General features: G+C 41.6%; 3 protein-coding genes across 3 annotated transcripts; 1 reads left to right on the plus strand and 2 right to left on the minus strand.

Annotated features, from left to right (window-relative positions):
• Positions 1–45: 45 nt before the first annotated feature.
• gpx1b (glutathione peroxidase 1b) lies at positions 46–2264 on the plus strand. The gene is made up of 2 exons (XM_038697919.1): positions 46–343; positions 1388–2264. Exons 1-2 carry the CDS (start codon positions 128–130, stop codon positions 1736–1738), a joined length of 567 nt encoding a protein of 188 aa, XP_038553847.1. The 5' UTR covers positions 46–127; the 3' UTR covers positions 1739–2264.
• A 743-nt stretch (positions 2265–3007) lies between these two features.
• On the minus strand, positions 3008–18674 carry usp4 (ubiquitin specific peptidase 4 (proto-oncogene)). Its single transcript, XM_038697917.1, has 22 exons — positions 18493–18674; positions 17031–17158; positions 16785–16915; positions 16570–16696; positions 16285–16430; positions 13867–13928; positions 13493–13639; positions 10183–10300; positions 9896–10069; positions 9647–9805; positions 9033–9257; positions 8836–8919; positions 8612–8706; positions 8299–8481; positions 7879–8111; positions 7501–7722; positions 7156–7226; positions 6956–7071; positions 6717–6866; positions 5199–5302; positions 4718–4806; positions 3008–4538 (listed from the first exon to the last, which is right to left on the minus strand). The coding sequence occupies exons 1-22, from the start codon at positions 18642–18644 to the stop codon at positions 4416–4418; spliced, it is 3039 nt and encodes a 1012-aa protein (XP_038553845.1). The 5' UTR covers positions 18645–18674; the 3' UTR covers positions 3008–4415.
• A 334-nt stretch (positions 18675–19008) lies between these two features.
• emc3 (ER membrane protein complex subunit 3) lies at positions 19009–22670 on the minus strand. The gene is made up of 9 exons (XM_038697918.1): positions 22447–22670; positions 21885–22056; positions 21725–21782; positions 21432–21525; positions 20908–21012; positions 20674–20755; positions 20463–20542; positions 19955–20037; positions 19009–19873 (listed from the first exon to the last, which is right to left on the minus strand). The coding sequence occupies exons 2-9, from the start codon at positions 22037–22039 to the stop codon at positions 19745–19747; spliced, it is 786 nt and encodes a 261-aa protein (XP_038553846.1). The 5' UTR covers positions 22040–22056; positions 22447–22670; the 3' UTR covers positions 19009–19744.
• Between the last annotated feature and the right edge of the window lie 217 nt (positions 22671–22887).

Raw genomic sequence — 22887 nt, forward strand, 5'->3', positions numbered from 1 at the left:
CTGCAAAACACAAGCTCTTTGATCATGCTTCAAAGGCTGGCTCAAGACACTGAGGGAGGCAGAGTGTCAGCATCAAATAAAGGGCATATTGTGATTCTTAATAAAGGGAATAGGTAGCTATTAAAAAATGGCTACGACATTGTACAACTTCACGGCCAAACTGTTAACGGGAGAAACGTTTAATTTTTCTTCCCTCCAGGGCAAAGTGGTCCTCATTGAGAATGTGGCGTCTCTCTGAGGCACCACCACCAGGGATTACACCCAGATGAACGAGCTCCATGAGCGGTACGCCAGCAAGGGGCTCGTTATCCTGGGAGTGCCCTGCAACCAGTTCGGGCATCAGGTGAGGAAATTAACGTTGCATCTTCCAGGTCTGCTCTCTTATTAACTTACAGGCAGACTGGGCTTATGATAGTTTATAGTGTATTTTTAAGTTTTGTTCGTATATCTTTGACTTTGCTTACTGATATTGTGTTTTCCCGGATATAGCACACTTGAATTGAAACTTTAAAGGATAACGTTACAATTCAACCGGGACTGATGTCTGAGCTTTAACTCCTATAATTAATTAGCACTTTCCCAAATGAGTTTTGTTCCTATTTTAGACTTGCTTTACCCAACTCGTTTTCCAGTTTACTAGCATGTTTTAAGTTTAGTCTAACAATTAGTCTACTTGTAACTATGCTACAGACACAGTAATTCAATGAACTCATTATATTATCTAAAAAATGTTTAACATTTGGAACAAGTAAACTTAAAATTCAAGGATACATTTCCCGTCTGAGTAAGTCCGTTACAGATATTTAGGAAAGAGGAAACAGTGTGAGTTTCAAAATACCTAATAAAAGGTATAGGCTAGTCGCGCGTCATTTGTTCCTGCTTCACCCATTATTATCCACACAATAAGCAATACGTCATGTATTAACTCAATGTTAACACGACAGTATTAGTAACTCATTAATAGATGGTCACGGAAACGATGTGAAGATAGTCTGAAGGCTTCTTATTGAAAGCAGGAAATGAAACACTATGTGGCACGAATTCTTTATGTTAAAGAGCCAAAACAGAAAGCAAACTCTAGAAAAACACAATCAACATGATCCTTAAGTCAAACCAAAAGTTAGTTTAACAACCACATACAAAGTGGTATTGTAAGGCTGCACTGCTGAAAGACTGTTTTAACTTGAACCTTTTTATTGTTTCATTACAGTAACTGCTTATCACTTCCCTCACAAAAACATCATTGTCCTGTAATGCCATGGTAGACTTTAGCCAGGAGCCTGTCTGCTTCCTGAAATGTCTCAAGAATGTTCCATTCATGATTTCAACATTTTTATTACATTTAAAGTCACTGCCCTTAACATAATCTCACGATCCACCTCTGCAGGAGAACTGTAAGAATGAAGAAATCCTCATATCTCTGAAGTACATCCGTCCCGGTAATGGCTTTGAGCCAAAGTTCCAGCTCCTGGAGAAAGTGGATGTGAATGGGAAGGATGCCCACCCCTTGTTTGTATTCCTGAAGGAAAAGCTCCCAGCCCCCAGCGACGAACCAAGCGCCCTGATGAACGACCCCAAGTTAATCATCTGGAGCCCGGTCTGCAGGAACGATGTGGCCTGGAACTTCGAGAAGTTCCTCATCGGGCCGGATGGAGTGCCCTTCAAGCGTTACAGCAGGATGTTCCTCACCAGCGACATCGAGGGAGACATCAAGAAGCTCCTCAACCAGGCAAACTAATCCTCCAAAATGTTGTTCATCCATCCAACAGCTTCCACATTGTGTGTAACCTTCAGCTCATGAGGAGAAAAATCTTTTGTGCAGTTTTTACCCTTCCATAGCCTCTGCAGATGGTGTATGACACTTTTCCAGACCACCTGTGCTCACTTGTACACGATGGCTGTGTTCAGTTCTTTTACTATATGAAGGCATCCCCTGAAACCACGCTTGTTGTGAGGGGGGTATTTGATGAAGTGTAAAAGCCTGAATGTTTTCAGCTCCATGGGTGCATGTAAAGCACAGCTGTGGTTTGATGTATTAGGAGGACCAATAAATTTATTTTCTAAACATTTCCTGACTTCCTCTACGTGAAATTATTGATTGAAAGATTTTAGTCTTTAGTTGCACTGACAATTGAGTAACTTATATTAATTTCAAACTCTGTGGTAAAGCACATATTTAAACTGCATTTGTAAAATGTTTATCTTGTATGAAGGTCCGTTATTTTTAATCATCTGACCTTGAAAATAAAAGTTTACAGTGGTTACAAATATTTTCTAGCATACCTGTGCCAGTGTCAACACCAAATCGGTTCATTTTGCAACCATTTGGCATAAATGGCGTGCAAATAAAGATTCTGCATTACAGTCATTTCATAACTGTCACCAATGTTAAACCAGCTTTGTGCGACTCGAGTACATATACTGTATATTTTTGTGCATGCAATTAGTCCAAACAAACCCACTTGTTGAGGCTTCCAGTCTTTATTGTACTTTGAATTCAAATATTTCTCAGTTAAAAACAAATACTGTAGTTATCGGCAATAAGATAAATATGAGGACAAGAATTTATACACCTATATTCAATTGTGTGATTATTTACATGTCTTCGGTTATCTTTGTTTGAATTGCGGTCATGATTTAGGGGGAAGAAAACATTAGCTGCATTTGGCAGCTACATTTTTTCAATTAAGTATCTAGGATTACAGATACAATGTAAAGCTTTTCTAGTCATTGGCATTTATGATTATATTAAAGGTAGTCATTCTGAACGACATAATGGGCAGGACCAACCGGCTAAATGGGCTCTTGGAGGCCCTTCATATCAACATGCTGTTCCATTAAATACAGAGTGCCGTCTGGTTTCACTAGAAGACCCTTGATTAAGTAAATGTATTCTATTTATACCCAGTCACACTTACGCAAGACACCTGCAGCTGTGCTTCCTGGGAGAAGTATATGTCTAAGAAGACTCAATTAAGATGAAACAAAAGGGATTCTTTTCTTGTGCTACCAACAGAGACAATTTATTATCGTGTTTTACTTAACAGCTGAACAGTGGTCAATGGAAGGAAAATAACTGGCGCCTGCATTCAGTGAGAATGCTGTTAAGGTGCTGCAGTCCTGACCCCGCCTGATGACATGTAGACTGTTCCTTGTGACAAGGAGCAAGTTCAAGTTTCAGGAATAAAAGCACCACTTTTATACTAGTTTATTTTGCGTCACTCCGTGTGCTTTGAAGATATCAAATAACATAGCCATTTCAATACAGAGCTGCATTAATGTACAAGACTAATAAGGACAAGCCATTGCAGGTGAGCTAGGGGTCCAATCAGGTAGCAATCAAAATATGCTTATAAGACACATTAAAATGATCTAGAAGTGTATGACAGACCCATAACCCTTAATGCTAAGGCTGAACCACACAATTCTGTCATGTCTAGTCTAGATACACCAGAAGCAGGTAGATAATGTACTCATGGAGAATTCAAAGTGCCTCCTTTTTAGTCAGGTTGCAGGAATCAAAAGGCCGCTCTTGCATTGTGATTTTTAAAAAAAAGGAGGGGGGGGGTTGTTTGCAGGGTAAGACTCCTCTCATAAGTTTAGGGCCCGAGAGACAGCAGAGCCTGTACTGTGCGTCAATGAACAAAAAAACGAAGGCTGAACAAGAGCAAGGTCGAAGAAAAAAAAAAAACTGCTTTCGCCATAACTCCTGCTTTAAAACTTTGAAACGAGCCTTGCCCCTCCTCTGTGGTTTAGATTGCAACACAGACCCGGCAGGCCGCAGGACAACTGCCAGCTGATCTGCAGCAGCAAGACAACCCACTCTACACAGGTGAAATAAAATGACAGGATTCTTTCAATAAGCATGGTGTGTATTGTTCTGTGTGCACATCACACTGTTAAAGTTTGCATTTTCCTCAGCACAGCAAGATTATCAGAGATAAATCTAAGCACAATGCCAGTATCCTGCTATGGTCTTAACAGTTGGTACATTTCATCATAAATACCTTGGAACGCTTTGGTTGAAACAACATGTGCATTTGGCTTTTTTTTTTTTTTTTTCTTTTTCATGTTTCTGACTGACATTTTTTTTTATCTACGCATTTGAGGGCACTTCTAACATTCTGTTCATCCAGTGAGAGGACCTTTATCCATTTATACTCCTCTTAGTTCCAGACTAGTAAACTATGTTCAGAAATCAGTAGGCCACCCGCTGCAGGGAGAAAGTCTCTCAGGTCATTCTTCTGACAAGGCTGTTGGCTCTAGTTGACAACATACAAGACAGAAATCAAATAAAATACGTGGGGGAAGATCAGGTTATTAATATTAAGTCTGTGGAGTCCTCTGTCACTAAAGTAGCGCTGTGTGTGCGTCCGAGTGTCTCTATTTGCTGTCTGTGTTTCAGTGTGTGTCCCTCAGTTTGTGTCCATGTGGTCATCGGCTGCTTCCGGGGCTCCTCCCATCGAGGCCGAAGGCTGAGGTTTGGAGGGAGCTTCCTCGTCTCTGCGCTGATAGAACAGCACGTAGGCTGCTTTAGTCTGCGAGGGAGGACACAGATAGGATTACACTATGCAAACAGGGACACTCGACACCAAAGGCAGAAAGCCAAGAAGGCTGCCGGCTCGTCTGCATCAAACATCAGTCAATGGATATAACAAATAAATAAAACTAACTACAGGATACAGAGATTCATGACCACTGAAGAGTCAAAACTCACCACAATCTGGTCCTCTGTGGCAGAGGAGACACTGCTGTCATCAAAGTAATACCACTTCCCATCCACTTTATTCTTGCCATAAGCTGTATCTGTTAAAGGGAAAGCAGTGTTACCTGAAAGCTATCCAGGCGGTTGGTTTAGTCAGGAAGAGATAATCTTATCAGACCAGTTCACCACAAATGCAAAAACATAGAGAACATAGACGTGATGTTTCCTATTGTAATGTAACTGATCAGTGTCTACGTAGACACAGTGGCCGTTCAGCAGACCATCTGTTGACACAAAATTGTGTGCATGTTTAAAGACTAAACAAACTGTGTCGGCCCAAGACCTACAGAGTGGATTCATCATCATCAGCTAAAAAAACAACTATTGCCAGCTCTTTATTGCATGTTTACATGGAGTGACATTGTCCTTTGCTTTCCCAGTGTTGTTTAAGAGACATAGAAAGGAAGGAAAAAAAACAAACAAACAAACTTACAGTGACCTCCTCCCATTCCTCCATAGTGGTTTGACACGGCAACAAGGTCATATACGTAGGGGCCAGCCTTAGGGTCGCACACAAACTCGGACATGTTCAGATCCCTGACAAAGAAAATATCATCAGTCGCAGGGGGTAAAAAATGGTATTGCCACGAAACTGAAACTAAGTTAATAAACTTACATCCAACAAATAAAAATGTAAAACACAGCATATGGGCCCACTGTATGTTTAAGCCGACCTTAGTAAGCATGAGTCAGCCTTTTTTAAAGCACAGTCTTTTCTGCTGCTTGGTGTCTAGTGGATCAAGTTCCTTCACAGAGGCAATTGTGTGTTGCACACACAGTGCCAAGAGTGTGACACAGCAGTTGGGCCACATAACACTGAGGCAACTTCTCCATTTTAAAAACACAGAGGAAATATTGTACTGTGTTAACTGGGAAAAAGGTTATGGACCTGTACAGGGTGTAAATTAGGGCTGGGCAATAAAACAGTAATGATAATAAATGTTCAATATATCGCCAATGAAGGTTTGATTTGATTCATTTGAATCACAAACTAACATTTTTTTAATTAAGATATTTATTTTGTTGAGAAAAAGGACTAAAAAATGATTTACTAATCATATTTTTTAAAAGATTATATCATAATTTGTGAAGATTTATGAAGTGATCCACTGTTCGGCATCAAGCGTTTGTCACGTTCAGACCATAAAGAAAAGTTTAACCACACAATTAACCATCTGGTTTCGTCAATTTTCACTCAGGAGCAAAAATCAGCCTTTAAACTTGAAATACATAATGATTTGCCATTTATTGTGATAATGATCGATATGGAATGATATGAAATTTCTTTTATCGTGATAACATACAGTGGAAAGGCTACTTTTGGTGTTGTAATTGTTTTTTGGGCGAGGTCAGTTCTCAGACAAAAGTAAATTTCTTCAAAGTACAAAGTATTTCCTCAGGTCATGGGGAGTTTCAGACTACAGCTCCCTCTAGTGTAAATGTTCCATTGATTCTGTAGTGTTTCTCACTTCTCACAAGCTTCAAATCAACACTCTTCTTAAAAGTGAGCTAAACAAAGTGGATCCATGGTCCATTTTGTCACAACCTGCCCTGCATTTCTAATTGATTTCACAGAGAATTAAATGAATGATTACAACTTTGCAGTAACACTTTGTGATGCTGCTTCTCTAAAGAAATGCATAATTCTCAAGACACATTTAGAAATTCAGTTTAAATCTTTAGATGCCAAATATTCCAGCCAACTGTTACTACATTAACAAAACATAAACATGAAATTTCAGTAATCTGGTATTGTCATAATAATGCAAATGCAATCTAAAAAGTAAATCAACTGTCCACCTTCACAGGTGTTATTAATTATTTTACCTTGTTACACTCTTTCAGGTCACTGGAACTACTCAACAGACACAACAGCGCCTTTTCCTCTAGAAAACCTTTACCAGAAACATCAGACTGAAGATACTCCGACTATAATGTGCTGCCTGCATACCTGATGGGAAAGTCCACCACTGTGTCCAGTTTGTCCCTCCAACACCGGTTGTAAGAAAAACGCTTTAGGTGAACTACCAGAATGCGAGGCAGCGACCACAAGTCAAACTTCTTTGTGGCCTGTTGGTGTTTCTTACATGTTGGACAATACCTGCATACAAAAGATAATATTTATATGACAAAGACAGTGACAGAAGTGGAGGTTTGACCCTGAATTAGGCCGTCGCTGTGAACTCTTACCACGGATCATGTTCTCCAAGTGTCTCCATGGTTGTAAAGAGCTCGATGCATTCTCTCAGAGCCACAGTGGCTTTCTTTTTTTGGGGCTGCAGCATGCTCTCGTGCTTCTCATAGGCCTAAACACAATATTTACACTAATATAAACAGACTGTTTGCATACCCTGTCACAGGATTGTCTGATGCATGTTAAACCCACTGACCTCTGCTTCCTGTTCATCATAACATAGTTTCTTCAACTCTGCATCCCAGTCGATCGCCACCGTGGAATGTGCTGCAGAGAAAAGAGGTGCGTCAACACAAATAATAATCTTTTATAATCTTTATTTACAGAGCACTTTTCAAAATATGTTACAAAGTGCTTTAACAAGTGCAAAGGCAATAAAACACATAAAACAAATTCACGATAAAAACAAGAAAACACTTAAGAGACTAAAATACATGTTAAAAGTAAAAATAAAATCTATATAAAATAACAACACACACAAAGTGGGTGTGAACAAATGAAACTATCAATGCACTTGGAAGTTTAAAAGATTTCCACTGACGATTGAGTTTGAGGACATTTCCATCGCAGGGCAGTGGGCTTATGTTGGCAGTTCCGTAAGAGTTGACTATGCTGAAAGTGAAGAGTTTGGCTGGCGTTGAGCACGGCTTGGCTGCGTCTCCTTTAGACCCATTTTCCAAGTCAGATGTCTCCTCTTCCTCCTCTTCGGACTGGCCATTCTCTGGCTCTGGACTCACCTGGTGTTCCATGGCCTCCTCCTCACCTGAACAGACAACGATGACACCTCGTCACTTTTGAGTTGTTTTTTGCATGGCTGCATTTTAAAGTCTATAGAAATATTCTGATGAGTAACGGCTCTCTGATCAATGTTGCCTTTACATTCTTTCAATTCTGGTGACAGATACTGTGAGCTGCTTACCATCATATAGCCCATTAGTTTCATTGCAGGTCCCTGAGTGGTTGCTGCCGTTACTGGAGCTGGCACTGCAGGAGGCCCCGTCTGACAGGGGACTGCCACAGCCACCCAGGCTGGCATTGAGATTAGACGATGTGGAACATTCAGGAGCCTGGCTGCAGCTGGCAACCGTCGCTGAGGCCGAGGCCGAAGCCCTGCTTTCACTATTCGAGCTCTGGGATTGTTTTACATAGCGTCTGCAACAGGAAACAGAGGAGAATGGTTAAACAGCAAATACACTTACTTTTTATTATCTGTGGATTCAGTTACAACTCCCGGTACAAGATTAATTTACATTTGATTCTACATTCCCTGCCTTTCTTAAAACTCTCTTCACTAGAATTTGCGGTTTCCTTCCTTGCTGTCCAAACAGTAGGTTCTTACCCAATCCTCTCGAGGATCTTGTCATAAAGAACGTCTGCTATGAGGTTGTGTTTGGGCACGGTGATGAGTAAAGGCTGGCCAAACAGCATAGTGTTTGTGGAACTTCCAGCGTGTTTGGAGTGGCGCTCCCTGAAATATACAGGCAGGTTCATCCTCTCACTGTCCTCTTCCTGTACCTCGTACCTGCAAAGAGCAACAACACAAACACACACACACATATTACAAACACACATATTATAGACACCTGGTATTCCACAGCAACCACAGCAGCTAACTTAAGACATGTCATCTTTTAGACATCAACAAAACTTACACAAAGATGTCATCTTTTTCCATGATTTGGTTGAGTCCATCATCCCGTCTATAGATTTTGTGGAACCTGTGATTGTAAACGTCAGCCACCACCATCTAGAAAAACGAAAAAATTTGCCAAGTGAGCTCATACTATTTCCATTTCAACCAAAGAAAATATCAAGCTGCAAGGATAAAGAACACTTTTTATATTATTCTATTGGTGTAAAAGGTTGAAGTTCTTACATGTTCAGGAGGGATTGCACAGAGTTTGGACAAGGCGCTGCACAGGTCTGTCACTGTACCCAGTTTAGGGACCACCACTCGATACTGTAAGACAAAAAAAGTTATAAAAACCACTACAAACCAAAATCTTAGTATTAGTACGACGGTATTAACTTGTATTAGTTTACTTGTTCAAGTCTAGAGCAATTCCGCCTCACCTGTGTGGGTCTAGACTGAGGGTCTGATCGCACCAGGAAAACCTCCATAGTACGGTCCTTCTTCATGGGCAGAGGCAGTGTGAGGTAGCAGAATGGGTCAAAGGTTACAGACACCTTGGAGCACTCGGGGCACACCAAAGTGGATTTGAAGAGGCCGTGGAAAATATCAACGATAATAGAGTCGTTGCGCAAACGGTGGTTCGTCCAGGCTTCCTTGGCAACAATCTGTAATTCCACAACCAATGGAGAAGAACTTTCATTAGTTTAAAAGTTTTAAAACCTGAGAAAAAAAAACTGTAACTTGATATTGTAGAGCAATACTTTGAAGTCTTCTGTTGCTATAAAACAGACCAAAGCAGTGTGCAGCTTCAAAACAAATGTGTAGCTGTCAGAGACTAGCAGTCCTTGCAGCTCAGCTTTGAAATTTAAAGCTGATTTCAATTTCATCAAAACACAACAAAGCCAAGAGTGTTGTGAATGTTGATATTTAAGCGTCATCATATTCCCACATCAGACAGAGCCTTTGAAGTTACTTTTTATAGAAATAAAATGCACAAGAAAGTCCATAGTTCGAAAAGCAGCACCATCACACCATTTCCATGTATGAGTTATACCTCGTCTGGTCGGCCCTCTGCATCCCTCAGGGCCAGATAAGGCTTCTTCTTGACACGGTTCAGGTCTTCGTGGAGCCCGTCCAGCAGGAAGGCCAACAGCTCCTGAGAGTCCTGCTGCTGGTAGCCTGAAAACTGGGGGGCAAAGCGTCCGACCTGGGTCTGGACACAAAAGGATAGATTTTTACTAACTTGCTTGTAGATTGTGAATGGACACATTCATTTCAGATGAAGTTGTCTGATGCGACTCACTTTGAAGGTACGTGGGGCCACGTAGCTGCTTCGGCTCAGCCACATCTGCTTCACAAGATCAGCATAGGCTTCTGCAATCTCTCCCCTCATTCCCAGGGGATTCTCTCGGTTAATCTCTACCTCGTACTCATCATTGGAGAAGTACTCTGTGAGTGGGGATGCATTGCTCAGGCACTGGAAGAGGAGGAATAACAAATGGATTATTTGAAAATAACACCCAAAAACATGGCGACTTTCCGTGAAGCTGTAATGTACGATTGGTTTGCTTTTTTTTTTTTTTTTTTTACCTGGAGGGCAGAGTTCATGAAGCATGTGTTGCCCAAATTGCTGAGACCACATAGGCCAGGCTGCGACTGTGACTCTCTGTAGTTGTAGGAGGAGCTGTATGAATTGTAGCCCCCCAATCTGTTGGAAGAGCAGATCTGTTACTGTCAGTACCCAACAGACACGGTGCTGTAATGAAGCCAGTACTTCAGGTATATATCAACAAGAGAACATGTTAACCAGCCATCATGTAATATAGCCATTAGGGTTGGGCGATGTCTACAAAATTTCCATTGGACGATGTCTACAATGAAACATCGGGATGGACGATGTCATCGAGTGCGCGTCTTATGTGCATGTGTTCTCGCACAGACTTCACCCTAAAAAAAAATTTGGAAGACTATTAACTTGCGTTACAAATCACGGTGTATATTTTACGCACGGACCAGGTAAAGTGTAGGCTGCGTCATTATTAAGCCGACGTGCGGCTCACCTGCTGTGATAGGGGATCGTGGGTGGAAATATACGGAAAAAAGACGAGTTCTCAGTCTTTAAGGCGACTTTATAAAACATACTGCTAATGGAGAAAATGGAGCAGATGGGGGGAGAGAGAGGCAGGGCAAGCCGGGGTTAGGGTTGGGCCGATAGACGATGCCATCGTCCATGGCTGACAGACATCACGACATTGAGCTGGCATCGTGATTGTAAATCTCAAATTTTCACATTATACCACCCTGTGAAAGCAGGTTTTAATGACCACAAACATTCTTATTATTGTTTATAAGTATGCTTTGCAGCTGCCTCGGAATTTTCTTCTCGCCACACACACACACCCACCCACCTACACCTCAGGTAAACACCCACACTCATCCATGCAAATCCTGAACAAATACAGTATCTCACAACAGTGAGTACACCCCACCCATTTTTGTAAATATTTGATCTTTTTCATGTGAATAACACTGAAGAAATTATACTTAGCTACAAGTAGAGAGTGTACAGCTTTGCTGTCCCCTCAAAATAACACATCACACAGCCATTAATGTCGAAACCGCTGGCATCAAAAGTGAGTTCACCCCTAAGTGAAAATGTCCAAATTGGGGCCAAAGTGTCAATATTTTGTGTGGCCACCATTATTTACTAGCACTGCCTTAACCCTCTTGGGCATGGAGTTCACCAGAGCTTCAGAGGTTGCCGCTGGAGTCCTCTTCCATTCCTCCATGACAACATCACAGAGCTGGTGGATGTTAGAGAGCTTGCACTCCTCCACCTTCCGTTTGAGGATGCCCCACAGATGTTCAATAGGGTTTAGGTCTGGAGAAATGCTTGGCCAGTCCATCACCTTTACCCTCAGCTTTTTTGGCAAGGCAGCAGTGGTCTGGGAGGTGTGTTTGGGGTCGTTATCATGTTGGAATACTGCCAGTCTCCGAAGGGAGGAGATCATGCTCTGCTTCAGTATGTCACAGTACATGTTGGCATTCATGGTTCCCTCAATGAACTGTAGCTCTCCAGTTTCGGCAGCACTCATGCAGCCTCAGACCCTGACACTCCCACTACCATGCTTGACTGTAGACAAGACACACTTGTCTTTGTACTCCTCACCTGGTTGCTGCCACACACGCTTGACCCCATCTAAACCAAATAAGTTTATCTTGATCTCATCAGATCACAGGACATGGTTCCAGTAATCCAAGTCCTTCGTCCTACGCTTGTTTGTGGGCTTTCTTGCGCATCATCTTTAGAAGAGGCTTCCTTCTGGGGTGACAGCCATGCCAATTTAATGCAGTGTGTGGCGTATGGTCTGGGCTCTGACAGGACCCCCCACCACTTCAACCTGTGCAGTAATGCTGCACTCATACATCTATTTCCCAAAGACAACCTCTGGATATGACACTGAGCAACTTCTTTGGTTGACCATGGTGAGGCCTCTTCTGAGTGGAACCTGTCCTGTTGAACCGCTGTATGGTCTTGACCACAGTGCTGCAGCTCAGTTTCAGGGTCTTGGCAATCTTCTTATAGCCTAGGCCATCTTTATGTAGAGCAACAATTATTTTTTTCAGATCCTCAGAGAGTTCTTTGCCATGAGGCCCCATGTTGAACTTCCAGTGACCAGTATGAGGGAGTGTGAAAGCGATAACACCAAATTTAACACACCTGCTCCCCATTCACACCTGAGTCACATGACACCAGTGAGGGAAAATTGCTAATTGGGCCCAATTTGGACATTTTCACGCTAGATGGCGGTGGGCTTTCCAAGTTCCACTGTGTTGACTTGCTGCTGCTGCTTCTTCTTTGTTGATGCAGGCTACTACAAACAATGGCGACTGATTGTGTGTTCCATTTGACATAGCAAAACGGAATTTCCGAGTTCCAAGACGAAAATTTCAACGGGAACACCCCCTTAAGTTGGATTTCTGACTTGGAAAATCGGGAGAACCTCACCAACCCCAACCTCAAAATCCAAGATGGATGCTACGGGAATGAACAGTAGTGGAAGCTGTAGTAATAAACTTTATCGCACTTCTGTCTTAATTGTGTCTCATTAAATCAGTCATACATACCGTCCTGACGAACTTATATCTGTAGCGATGTTGCTACGGTGTTTGTATGTGCAAAATAATGCGTTATCAGCCAGAGGCATCAAACTTGGTTTTCCCACTTAAATCTGTTGTTCAACTGGAACGCCTTCAACTCGGGTGAGACGTCATTCCCAGTTTCAACATCCCACTTCCAAGGTAAATGAAATGCACCATAAAACTGAGCAGATCATGTTGGAGTTGGAGCTGATCAATGAAGAGAAGACGTCAGAGAAGATGGTAAGTACGACCCTTGAACTGGTTGAGGCAGAAGAAGGATAAGCCTGAAATGCTTAGTATTGTGTGCTCCCAAGCTGCGTCGCTGCAACGTGTAGTAAAATGTTTGGGTAGGTACGCCATAGCCTATGGGTAAGTGTGTACCCTACGCCATTCGAGGAACAAGTCCAAATTGGCCCTTAAGTGTCAAACCTCCTATTGGGGTGGTATTGGCAATCAAAAGAACATCACAGCCTTTTGAATAAAGTGCAGCCATTTCACCAAGTCAGTAATGAATTTGATGTCAGGTGTCATTTCTGCAGTTACATCTTATTTCCCTTTAAATGTAATTTCCTGACCCTGAATAGACCTCATGCTGAGCTTACATGTGAGCACACACACCTTTCTCAATATTTTCTATTATGTCAAAGAACACTGTACAAGCCACATAAAACATACAGTAAATGCCCAGGAGAAGTAAAGGATGGTAAGTTCTGCATGAGGGAAAACAGAGATGGGGGAATAAATAAATAACTCTTGCCTGTTGCCAGAGGAGGTGCTGTTGTTAAGTGTGTAGCCAGGGCTACAGCTGCTGTCTCCATTGGTTACTGTTGAAGAGATACTGGCTGTTGAGTTGGAGGAGAGTTTTGGGGAGGTAGTGAAATTCCTAGATGGGGTTGTACTAGATCTGGTGAATAAGAGCAAAACAATGTTTTAGAGAAGCCCATTTGTAAAAACAAAACCAACAACAACAACAAAAAAATCTATGCAAACTTTCAATGTTGTGTTAACTTCGAAATTTATATATATATATATATATATATATATATATATATATATATATATATATATATATATATATATATTTTTTTCCTCCTTTCCCTGAATGACAAAATCAATAAGGTATTTGCTTACTTTGGATGAGAGGCTTGTCTGGGCCACGTGCCGTCCTCATTCTTTCGCTCAATCACAAGCACCTGTGGGAAAAACAAGCTGGATGAAAGTCACGTGGGCACAACTGACCTTCATGTCAGAGCTATCATGTCTCAGGCTTAAATTTAACATTATGCGACTGCCAAGTTCTTCCAAGCTTCAGCAGCTGCAGGTAAGTCTATCAACTGCACTTACTATAGCATGTAACACCTGTACAGTTTGATGTAATTCAATACAATGGCATGGACGTGAAAGATAATTTTTTGATGGTAAGGTCAAAGAGGTATCAGCTACACTCTGTAGTAACATTTGAGGCCACAGTTTGTGGTGGTAGTGTAATAGATTGTGTTATATGCTAAAATGTCATTCTTTGTCCAGCCCCCATTTATGTAAAGGGAACACAAAATATTAGTAACACTTTACATTACCCTTGCAATCCAACAACACTTCAGACCCATAACCTGACAGTCCCAACTAGAATTATACATTATACCGAGAGTACGATCAAGTTATTGTTGTGCAGAAGTTATTGGCCAAAATGAGCTAATTGCAGATAAATTGGTTCTGTATTTATAACAAATGTAAAAAAAAAATAAAAAAATAAAAAATAGCTGGGTCCTTCGCTCATGTCAAGAGTGTTGCATAATTTGCCCCGCAGAGGGCACTCTGCAACTCCCCTCTTAACAACACAGCCACAAATGTGCCACAAAGCAAAGCAATCACATGACCGGAGTCTCCCAGAGCATGCTAGACCAACAACAGAAAGTAGCTATCTTCCCGGTGAGTTGGTCATTTGTCATGTGAACTACATGACTTAAATAATAATAAAAATAGCCCTCATCACTTCTCCTCTCCTGAAAACATTCATGATCATTCTTGCCAACCTTCCCGTTTTTCATTGCTCTCTCTCCGTTTCCTCCTGGGTTCACAAAAGCATGTTTAATGTTGTAGTAGTTGAGCAGAGGCAGAGGTTACATTGTTGACAAACTTGACTGAAGATTTATTTCCGTGGCAGTTCTAGCAACTTTTAATTGCCCATTGCTACATTAGATACCCCATAAAACTAGCTAATGCCATGTTCAGTGGAAGAGTGCTAACTTAGCTTAATGAGCAGTTCATTATATAATTATTTAATGTATTCTAAACATATCTGCGAGCCAAACAAGTATCTAACACGGCTGCCAAAGAAATTTATCTAGCTCCTCTTTCAAATGTACAACGTTAGTGTGAAATCTCCAAGTTGTTTGCCCTTGTTGTAGACAGTCATATAGTATTAGATGCATTCAACAAAAGTGTTTCCACTAGGTCACTCTATCACACATGGTGGTTGAAAAATGGTTTCTCATAGCTTGATTTGGATCAAATTAAAAGAGTTCTATTAAAGGTTATGTTAACTTAGTGAGGTCTCCTGACATAACAAATGTTAGGGATAGTCTCGGTTTATGTTATGTGTTTCAAAAGAAAGGGGGGGGGGGAGGTATCTGCAGATAAATCGGTAGATCGGATTTTAAAATCCTCAAACACCGAAATTGTTATCAGTCTTAAAAATCCTTTATAGGTCAGGCTCTAATTATAACCTTAACTATAATATACAGTATGTTACACACACACACACACACACACACACACACACACTAGGGGTGGGAGAAATAATCGATTCTTAGATGCATCGCAATGCAGACGTGGAAGATTATGATTCGATTAACAAATGTCTAAAAATCGATTATTTAAATGTTAATTGATAACATAATGTTGACGGAACGCAAAAGGCGGATCTCGCAGAAGTGCAGCGCCCGGACAGTCTGTGGAGCGCACACAACAGAGAGACCAGTGTTCCCCCATATTCGCCACCACTGCAGAATGAATAACCACCCCACTAAAATGTCACACAATCATTAATATCAGTGCCAAGTGATGATTTTAACTCGCACACTGTGAGCATGGCGACACTCGACGCTCTGCAGCTGCCCGCGTATTGTGTGTGAGGACGAGCAAGTGTGAGAGAGCGAGCGGCAGAATGTGACGGTGAAAGTTAACGGAGGAAAAATATCAGCAGTAAGTTTCAGTCAGGTAGTAAATGTGCAGTGTAGGTCGCTGTGTGTCCGTTAATAAAAGTCTGTAGTTTCTCCAACGGCTGGAAAAGTGAAGGCTGTTAGTCCTAGCTAACATCTCCCATGCTCTCTGTTTTCATTTTATAATATGAGCTTATTGCAGGGCTAGTGTGTTGTATTGCACTAGACTCTCAGATGTTCCTGCTATTTTGTAAAATTCCTGTAAATGAATTATGCATGCACAATGAGTCAAATCAGTACGTTAGTGAGCTGTGCTGTTTTCAAAAGAAAGGGGAAGAGAGTCTCTCATTGATCTGAAGGTTGTTTGAATAACACAGCTCTACACTACCTGCCCCTGGAAGAGACCAGCATCCTGCACGGTGCTGTCGGGCTTGTTGAGTTGCTCATAGGTGTTGCTCATGTATTTGTTCCAGAGCCGTGTCTCCTTCTCTGATGGGATGTTGAACAGTGTCCTCATCTCTTTCTCTATAGTATCTGGAAAGAGGGGATTTGCAAGACTTGCTTATTATCTTTCTTGCTTGTTTTTTTACTCATTTCATGTGTGTAGCAAGCCATCTGTCTGGTTATTGTCAGTGAAAGGTTGAAGCCACAGAACACCCACGTAGACACTCACCTATAGTATCAGCTTTACTGAAATGACGTGTGACCACATTGTCCATGTTGTCATTCTCACACAAGTTCAGCTCCAGCAAATAGACCTCCACCTTACAGTGCTTGACAAACATGCCATGTTCGACAACCTAGAAAAGAAAGAAGACATTTACGAGCTTAATCAATAAGCTAATGTTCAAAAAAAACAAAACACAAAAACATCTTTAGTAAAATTACCTTTCTGACGATGGGTCTCTGGCAATCAAGGCAGCCATACCAGCTGACAAGCTTGTTCCATGCCTCATTGGGTACAAGGACATAGTCCAGCTCATCAATAAGGTGCTCTTTCAGGGCCTGAGTCTCCTGGTCTTTAAGGAAAATAAACAAAATCATGACTACAGGCTGAGAAAAAAAACAGCGGGATTTGTGCTGGTCCCAAGAGCAATCTAAAGTAACACCAGTAGATGTTTCTAATAGTTTTACCTGAGAACAGACCGGAGTTATCAATTGGTCCTGGATAGAGGCTACGTTCTCCAACATTGTACATGTCCCAGCTGTCAAATCCCACATACTTCTTCCATTGTTTGAACCACCTGCTGTCTATCAGATACCTAAAACAAATAGGATGGTAACAGTTAATGTCAAATTCACCCTTTGAGAAACACATTTGGATAATTTCACCTAAACCTTTGAGGCTTATACTTCATGAAAGCATCGTCTGGCCACCTGATATGTTTAGGATATCAAGCAAGAACAGAAAAAGGCCAGGAGACGATACAAGGGGTTTGTGGAGACACTGCACTCAGCCGTATGCCAACCCAGAACATTATGCAACACCAAACTGCCTTAGCATTTGCAGATATAGCTACAGCAAGCTAGTTTGACTTAATCTCATCCCAAGCAACAATCTCCTTAAAGGTAATAGGCTTGTTGGCAAGTATTTACATAGTAAGACGTTGAGTCAGGAAACTGTTTTGTGGGACCACAGTCAGTATGGAGCAGCCTCAAATAGGAGGTCAATGTTAGGGGTATGATGTTTGCCCTTTAACCCGAGGTTACTTCCCCAATCTATGCAAAAGCTTTTTTTATTTTTTTTAAATCATACATTTCAGCTTTAACACCATGGGATGACAGTTAATTTAAACTACAGTATCATGAAACTATATATGAACATGTATGCTGAGTAGCTAGGAAGTTAGATTTATAACATAATGCATGTGCTCTTCCCTTGGTGCCCATTTCTGTCAACAAAGAAGGCAATGGGAAGTATTGCTAATCTGACATTTCTCTGTTGTAATATTTAACTGCTGAGGTGAAGCCTCTTTAATACGCCTGGCTGCACTGTGCCCAGGCCTGAATGATCTTCAGAATCTGAAACAATGTTAGCTAACACAGGTAGCCAGCCGGTTCAAAGCCCAAGTCAGACAATTTCGGCTAACATGTCACAACAAGCAAGTGACGACACTGCATCATATTCCTGTCGGCGGACCAATTTCCTGATCACTACTTATTGAGCAACGAGCCGGTCTGACTGGCAGGGGAACCCACCATCTGAATCCAGGGCCTGTTCTACCAGCCGACTAGCCACAGCTGCAGTCAACGTCACCTAACTTGTCACAAAACAGGCATTAATGTTTAACTGCTGTGCAAATTACCCAATTAGCTACCCATGTCAGTTGGGCTGTTAACGACCAACGTTAACAGACATTACTACAGGCACCACTCTTAAAAGACAAATTGTAAAGTCAGACTGGCTAGCAGTTAGCGTGCTAACTTGTTAAACACTAGCTGGCCAAAATATCGGTAGCACAGCAGCTTTCGATTTCAGTTGCAACCATCAGCGTCTTTAGCTTGCTAGCTTTAGCATGCTAGCATTTCCTGTTTCTCACTAGCTAATGTTAGCTTGCTAACGCTGAAACACCCGGAGAACGCTGCCGATTCTTACCATTCGTCACCCTTTCTTAGAGTTGTTTTCAAAAGTGACCCAATAGTCTGTTTTTGACTTTCGGTTGAAGGGGTTGGCATCTGTGCGGCTACCGGCTCCGAGTCGGAGTCTGCCGCGCCACCCGACTCGGGTCCGCCTCCCTCGGCCATCATGCAGCGAGTATGCCGGTATCGTGAACGCGCGGATGGAAGAGCCGCACTGGAGCGAGCATAGGAGCGCTGCTCATGGGAAGAGTTCTTCCTCTACGGTCAGCACACAGACGAGGAGAGCTGTCGGAGCGCTAAAGCATGACTGCTCTGCCATCACCACCGCCAGGCCAGGGAGTCACAGGACAACCAGATGGCAAAGTGTCCCAGGCCAGCAGTGCACCAAAAGGGCTACTTTACAAAAACATCCATGTAATGTTGTGACCTCAGAGCATCTTCCGGTGCATCAAAAAACCTTAGCCCTGACTTGACCTTTGCAAAGTGTGATGGCTGACATATAGTGATGCATTGCAACAAATGAAACCGGATATGTAGTCAAAACAGGCTTTATACTGTACAAAACACAAGGGAGTTACATGAACCAGTCTACATACTTCAAAACCCCAATATTTCAATCACACAAACATATTCTCTGCCAACAACTAATTAGTTCTGGGGCTGCTTCCAACTTTAAGCAGCTGACACAGAACAGTTGATCTATCTATGATCTAACAAAATGAGCCATTTAGGAGTGTTAAAGTATAATGAATTAAATAAACATCATTCAGACCTGTAAAATGGTATTGTGTCCTTTTTTTTTTTTTTTTTTTAAACATGATACATATGAAGATTAAGACAGCTAGTATATGCTGTGCATAACAGAAGAAAAAAAAAAGAAGCTCTACTAGGTAGTTTACATTCTATTACCTACTGGCATTAAGATCATAGTTGCAAGCTAATAATGCAAGTTAATAATGCATTTTACTAAGCAAAAAACCACTTAATGTCTCCCAAACAGCTCATCCAGGTGAAATAAAGCAATGCTTTCTAATATCTATGAGACAGCAGCAGAACCAGTGTATTTTAAGTCCTTTCAGATGTTTTATCTGGACAGGAATGGTAAGGTAATACATGTGAGAAGACAAGAACCACACATAAGTGAATGTAAACTTTGCATAACATGATTAACATGATTTGTCCCATCTCTGCGGTTCTAACCATAAAAAACAAATCCCTGCAATGATCAAAATTCAAAGTGAAGGCTCCAAATAGAAGTGGCGGGTCCATCAGAAGATACCACTTGGCAGCTCCTTGCTGAACATGCCATCAAAGTCCAGCTCTCTGCTCATCAGATCCTCCTCTACACTTTCCAGCGCCCACTGATGGTCAGTCAGCTCCAGTGCCTCCCACTCAGCCTGAAATCAAGGATGGACATCATATTAACAAGAGCAAAGGCAGACCTCATTAATAAATTATGCTTAAACTACATTATATACTTTGAAAGCTTTATTTGTATCTGCAGGCATGGCCATGGCGGCACCACTCATCTGCTCCTGCATGATCCTTGACTGGTCTGCACCTGTGGCGATTGAAAAAATAATTATGTGAATGGAAAGCTGTTTCACCATATACAAGGAATTAAGAAATTCCCTAAAGCACAGGCTTTACTCTAGACAATAAGGCTTCATCGATTTGTAAATATTACTGGCTAGGATGAATCTGTAGCTGAAACTATTATCAGACTATTTGTATTGAAATTAGATTAGTTTTCATATTCCTGCTCATAGCATGAAAATAGCTTTGTTAACATTAAGAGCTAAAGTTCAATAAAACAATATTATTAAGAGTCAATAAAATAACTACTTATAGCATGACAGAGTTGCTGTGACTGTTGAACTTTCTGGGAATCAGCAAATGTCGATAAACCATTTTCATTTTATCATCACACTTTACAACCTAGCCCAACAAAACGCTCAAAATGATCTTAGAATGAGCTAAACCCACCATTATCTTGGCCTAGAATTAATGAGTACATGCTTCGTAGTCCAAACACATTCAGGAAATACCATGACGCGGAGCTCACCCTGGATCAGAAACGCACACACAAACAAACAGAACAAATGACAAGAAGGTCCCACACTGGCTTAAGCATTTTGAGATCAATACAGAAGGGCTACTGTAGTATTTCTCTGCAGATCTTGATTTATTAGTTTACCAGGAGGCATCCAGTGACAGCAGCTCTATTCCTTGCTGCAGCATGGGCTTGAAGCGCAGAGTGAGAGGGAAGGGAACCTTAGCTGTGTAAAACAAGAGTGCAGAAAGAACATAAATGTGGGATTTCCATGTGAGCAATATCTTATTTGGTAGCAAGACTAATTAAAAGTCTTTTTTTGCCCCTGTGCATGCCACTTTCTACACCACAAGATCTGTGAGGGCGTGAGGTCATTACTTGTTACAAATCCAGAAAAAGTCCAGTTGATCCAGCCCCCAATGAGAATCATGGGAAGCACGTTGGTGACATTTCCTTTCATCATGTCTGTCAGCATGCTGGGATCTGGGAAAAGATACAGTGTGCGGCAAAATGCATTTAATATGCCCTTAATAAAAGTCTTTTTAATAATTGATAACACCTATACAGTGAGTTTACAGCGCTACAATAATGTGTCACATTAACAGCATGTTTTGGTAAATGTGGATATAAAGCACAAAACTCTCGAGATCTACACACTTTTATTTACACTCGCAACAGTTTGCTCTCGGTCCAGTCTGTAGTTTTTTTATTTGTACAGGTTGTTTTTGAAGCATTTTATTTCATTTTAGCTGTTCTGGACATCATTTTAATAATTAAAGCAAGATAAAAAAGAACGACATTTTTGACAAAATCATAAAAGACAAATTGGCTTCTCACTGTGGATTATATAAGACTGCAGATTGCGTCATCACATGCTGTAGTAAACACACAAAAATGATTACCTGTCATGGGAGAAGGTGGAACCACCTTTCTTTTGGTCTTCTTGAAAAATCCATCTTCTTGATTATTGAAGTAGAACTTCCTCATCAAAAAGGACTAAAACAAAGACAGATTTTCAGTAACACTGTCCTACACACTGTAGCCATGACAAACAAATGCTAAAAGACCAGTTGTTCTGTATGGAGTGTGTATTTTTCCTATATTTTAGTTAATAACTTGTACATGGGCTGAAGACAGTTAGGACAAGAAATTATCTTATTAAGAATATACATAAATATAAACCAGCCCCCCTCACCTGTTTGGGTATGTATTTTCCATTTTCTCGGAGAATTCTGCTCCGGATAAGAACCTGGCTGGTTGTGGAGATGGAGCAACACATATTAAAAATCACATTAAGTGTTTTGTTTTTTTACATATCATCATCATCATCCACCTCACGATTGAAGGTAACGTACCTGTCAGAAACCTGTTCTAACGTCAACTTCTTGTCACTTTGAAGAAGAATGGAAACATAATGGCGAATGACCCCGACCAGAAAGGTGATGAAGACAATGGGCAACACCACCCAAAGTCGGATGTTGGAGTCCAGCAGAAGCTCCGGCTCAGCCATCCAGCCTGGTGGTGTAACTACAGCCACAGAGGCGAGAATCACGTTCAGTGGACACGCAGGAAAGTTCAACACATCTTTTGTTTGTGTCAGATATTAAAAATGTGACGTTCTTACTAATGTGAGGCCTGTTAATTGTACAAGTTTGGTAAATGACCAAGAAGCGGTATGTCAGAGTAGCATGTCAAGTGTCAAGCGACAGAGGGGTGGGCTCAGTCCATGTAGCGAGCTAGGCAGCGTCATTAACGTTAATCAAAGGCATCAAGCGTTAAACAACCTAATCTAAACTCTACTTCACAGCACGTAAACGCCATTTTCTTTTACTAAACCAGCAGCAATGATGTGGAAAACTACTACAGATAAACAAAGCTGACGCTAGTGGTTCGCTAACGTTAGCCGGGGCGGGCTACCTTCTTCCTGATGTCCGGGTCACGGTTGGTGGGAGCTGGAGACTCGCCTTAGCGCAGCGAACACCACTTGCAGGGTTTTTCCCAGCTGCGAGTGACGCGAATCATGCGCTACGTAAGGTAGTTACAGAAACTAAACAACACTTAACAATTCGCATCCAATACCGCGACCATCGTGCTATGGTGTTAGCTCCGGGGATGACAGCAGATTTCTGCTTCTGCAGTTACTCCGCATCTCACCGGGCCTGCAGCGCCACCGCGCGGTGATGGGGGGACGCGTCTGCCCGGGTCAGCCAGCGGATGTCCCAAGTTAAATTTATGTATTTTTCTCTCTTTATTTAATATTTTCCTTCCATTTCCAGGTGTTCTTTGTGGTCTGTTCTTATAATGAATAAAGATGCCTTGCTACAAATAAAGTTAGACAGTTTTATCGGGGGGGAAGTG

Source organism: Micropterus salmoides, unplaced genomic scaffold (assembly GCF_014851395.1).
Source record: "Micropterus salmoides isolate LMB-PRFRI ecotype aquatic unplaced genomic scaffold, ASM1485139v1 Ms_hic_scaffold_4, whole genome shotgun sequence".
In the NCBI taxonomy this organism is placed as follows: Eukaryota; Metazoa; Chordata; class Actinopteri; order Centrarchiformes; family Centrarchidae; genus Micropterus; species Micropterus salmoides.

Excerpts from the sequence above, each read along its gene's own strand:
- emc3 (XM_038697918.1), bottom strand. The coding sequence starts at position 22,039 with ATGGCTGAGCCGGAGCTTCTGCTGGACTCCAACATCCGACTTTGGGTG. Across the intron at positions 20,543-20,673 it reads CTGTCACTGGATGCCTCCTG|GGTGAGCTCCGCGTCATGGT; the intron begins GTAAACTAATAA and ends TTTCTGATCCAG. Across the intron at positions 20,038-20,462 it reads AATTCTAGGCCAAGATAATG|GTGCAGACCAGTCAAGGATC; the intron begins GTGGGTTTAGCT and ends CAATCGCCACAG.
- usp4 (XM_038697917.1), bottom strand. The coding sequence starts at position 18,644 with ATGATGGCCGAGGGAGGCGGACCCGAGTCGGGTGGCGCGGCAGACTCC. Across the intron at positions 10,070-10,182 it reads TCATGAACTCTGCCCTCCAG|TGCCTGAGCAATGCATCCCC; the intron begins GTAAAAAAAAAA and ends CTCCTCTTCCAG. Across the intron at positions 4,807-5,198 it reads AGGAATGGGAGGAGGTCACT|ATACAGCTTATGGCAAGAAT; the intron begins GTAAGTTTGTTT and ends TCCCTTTAACAG.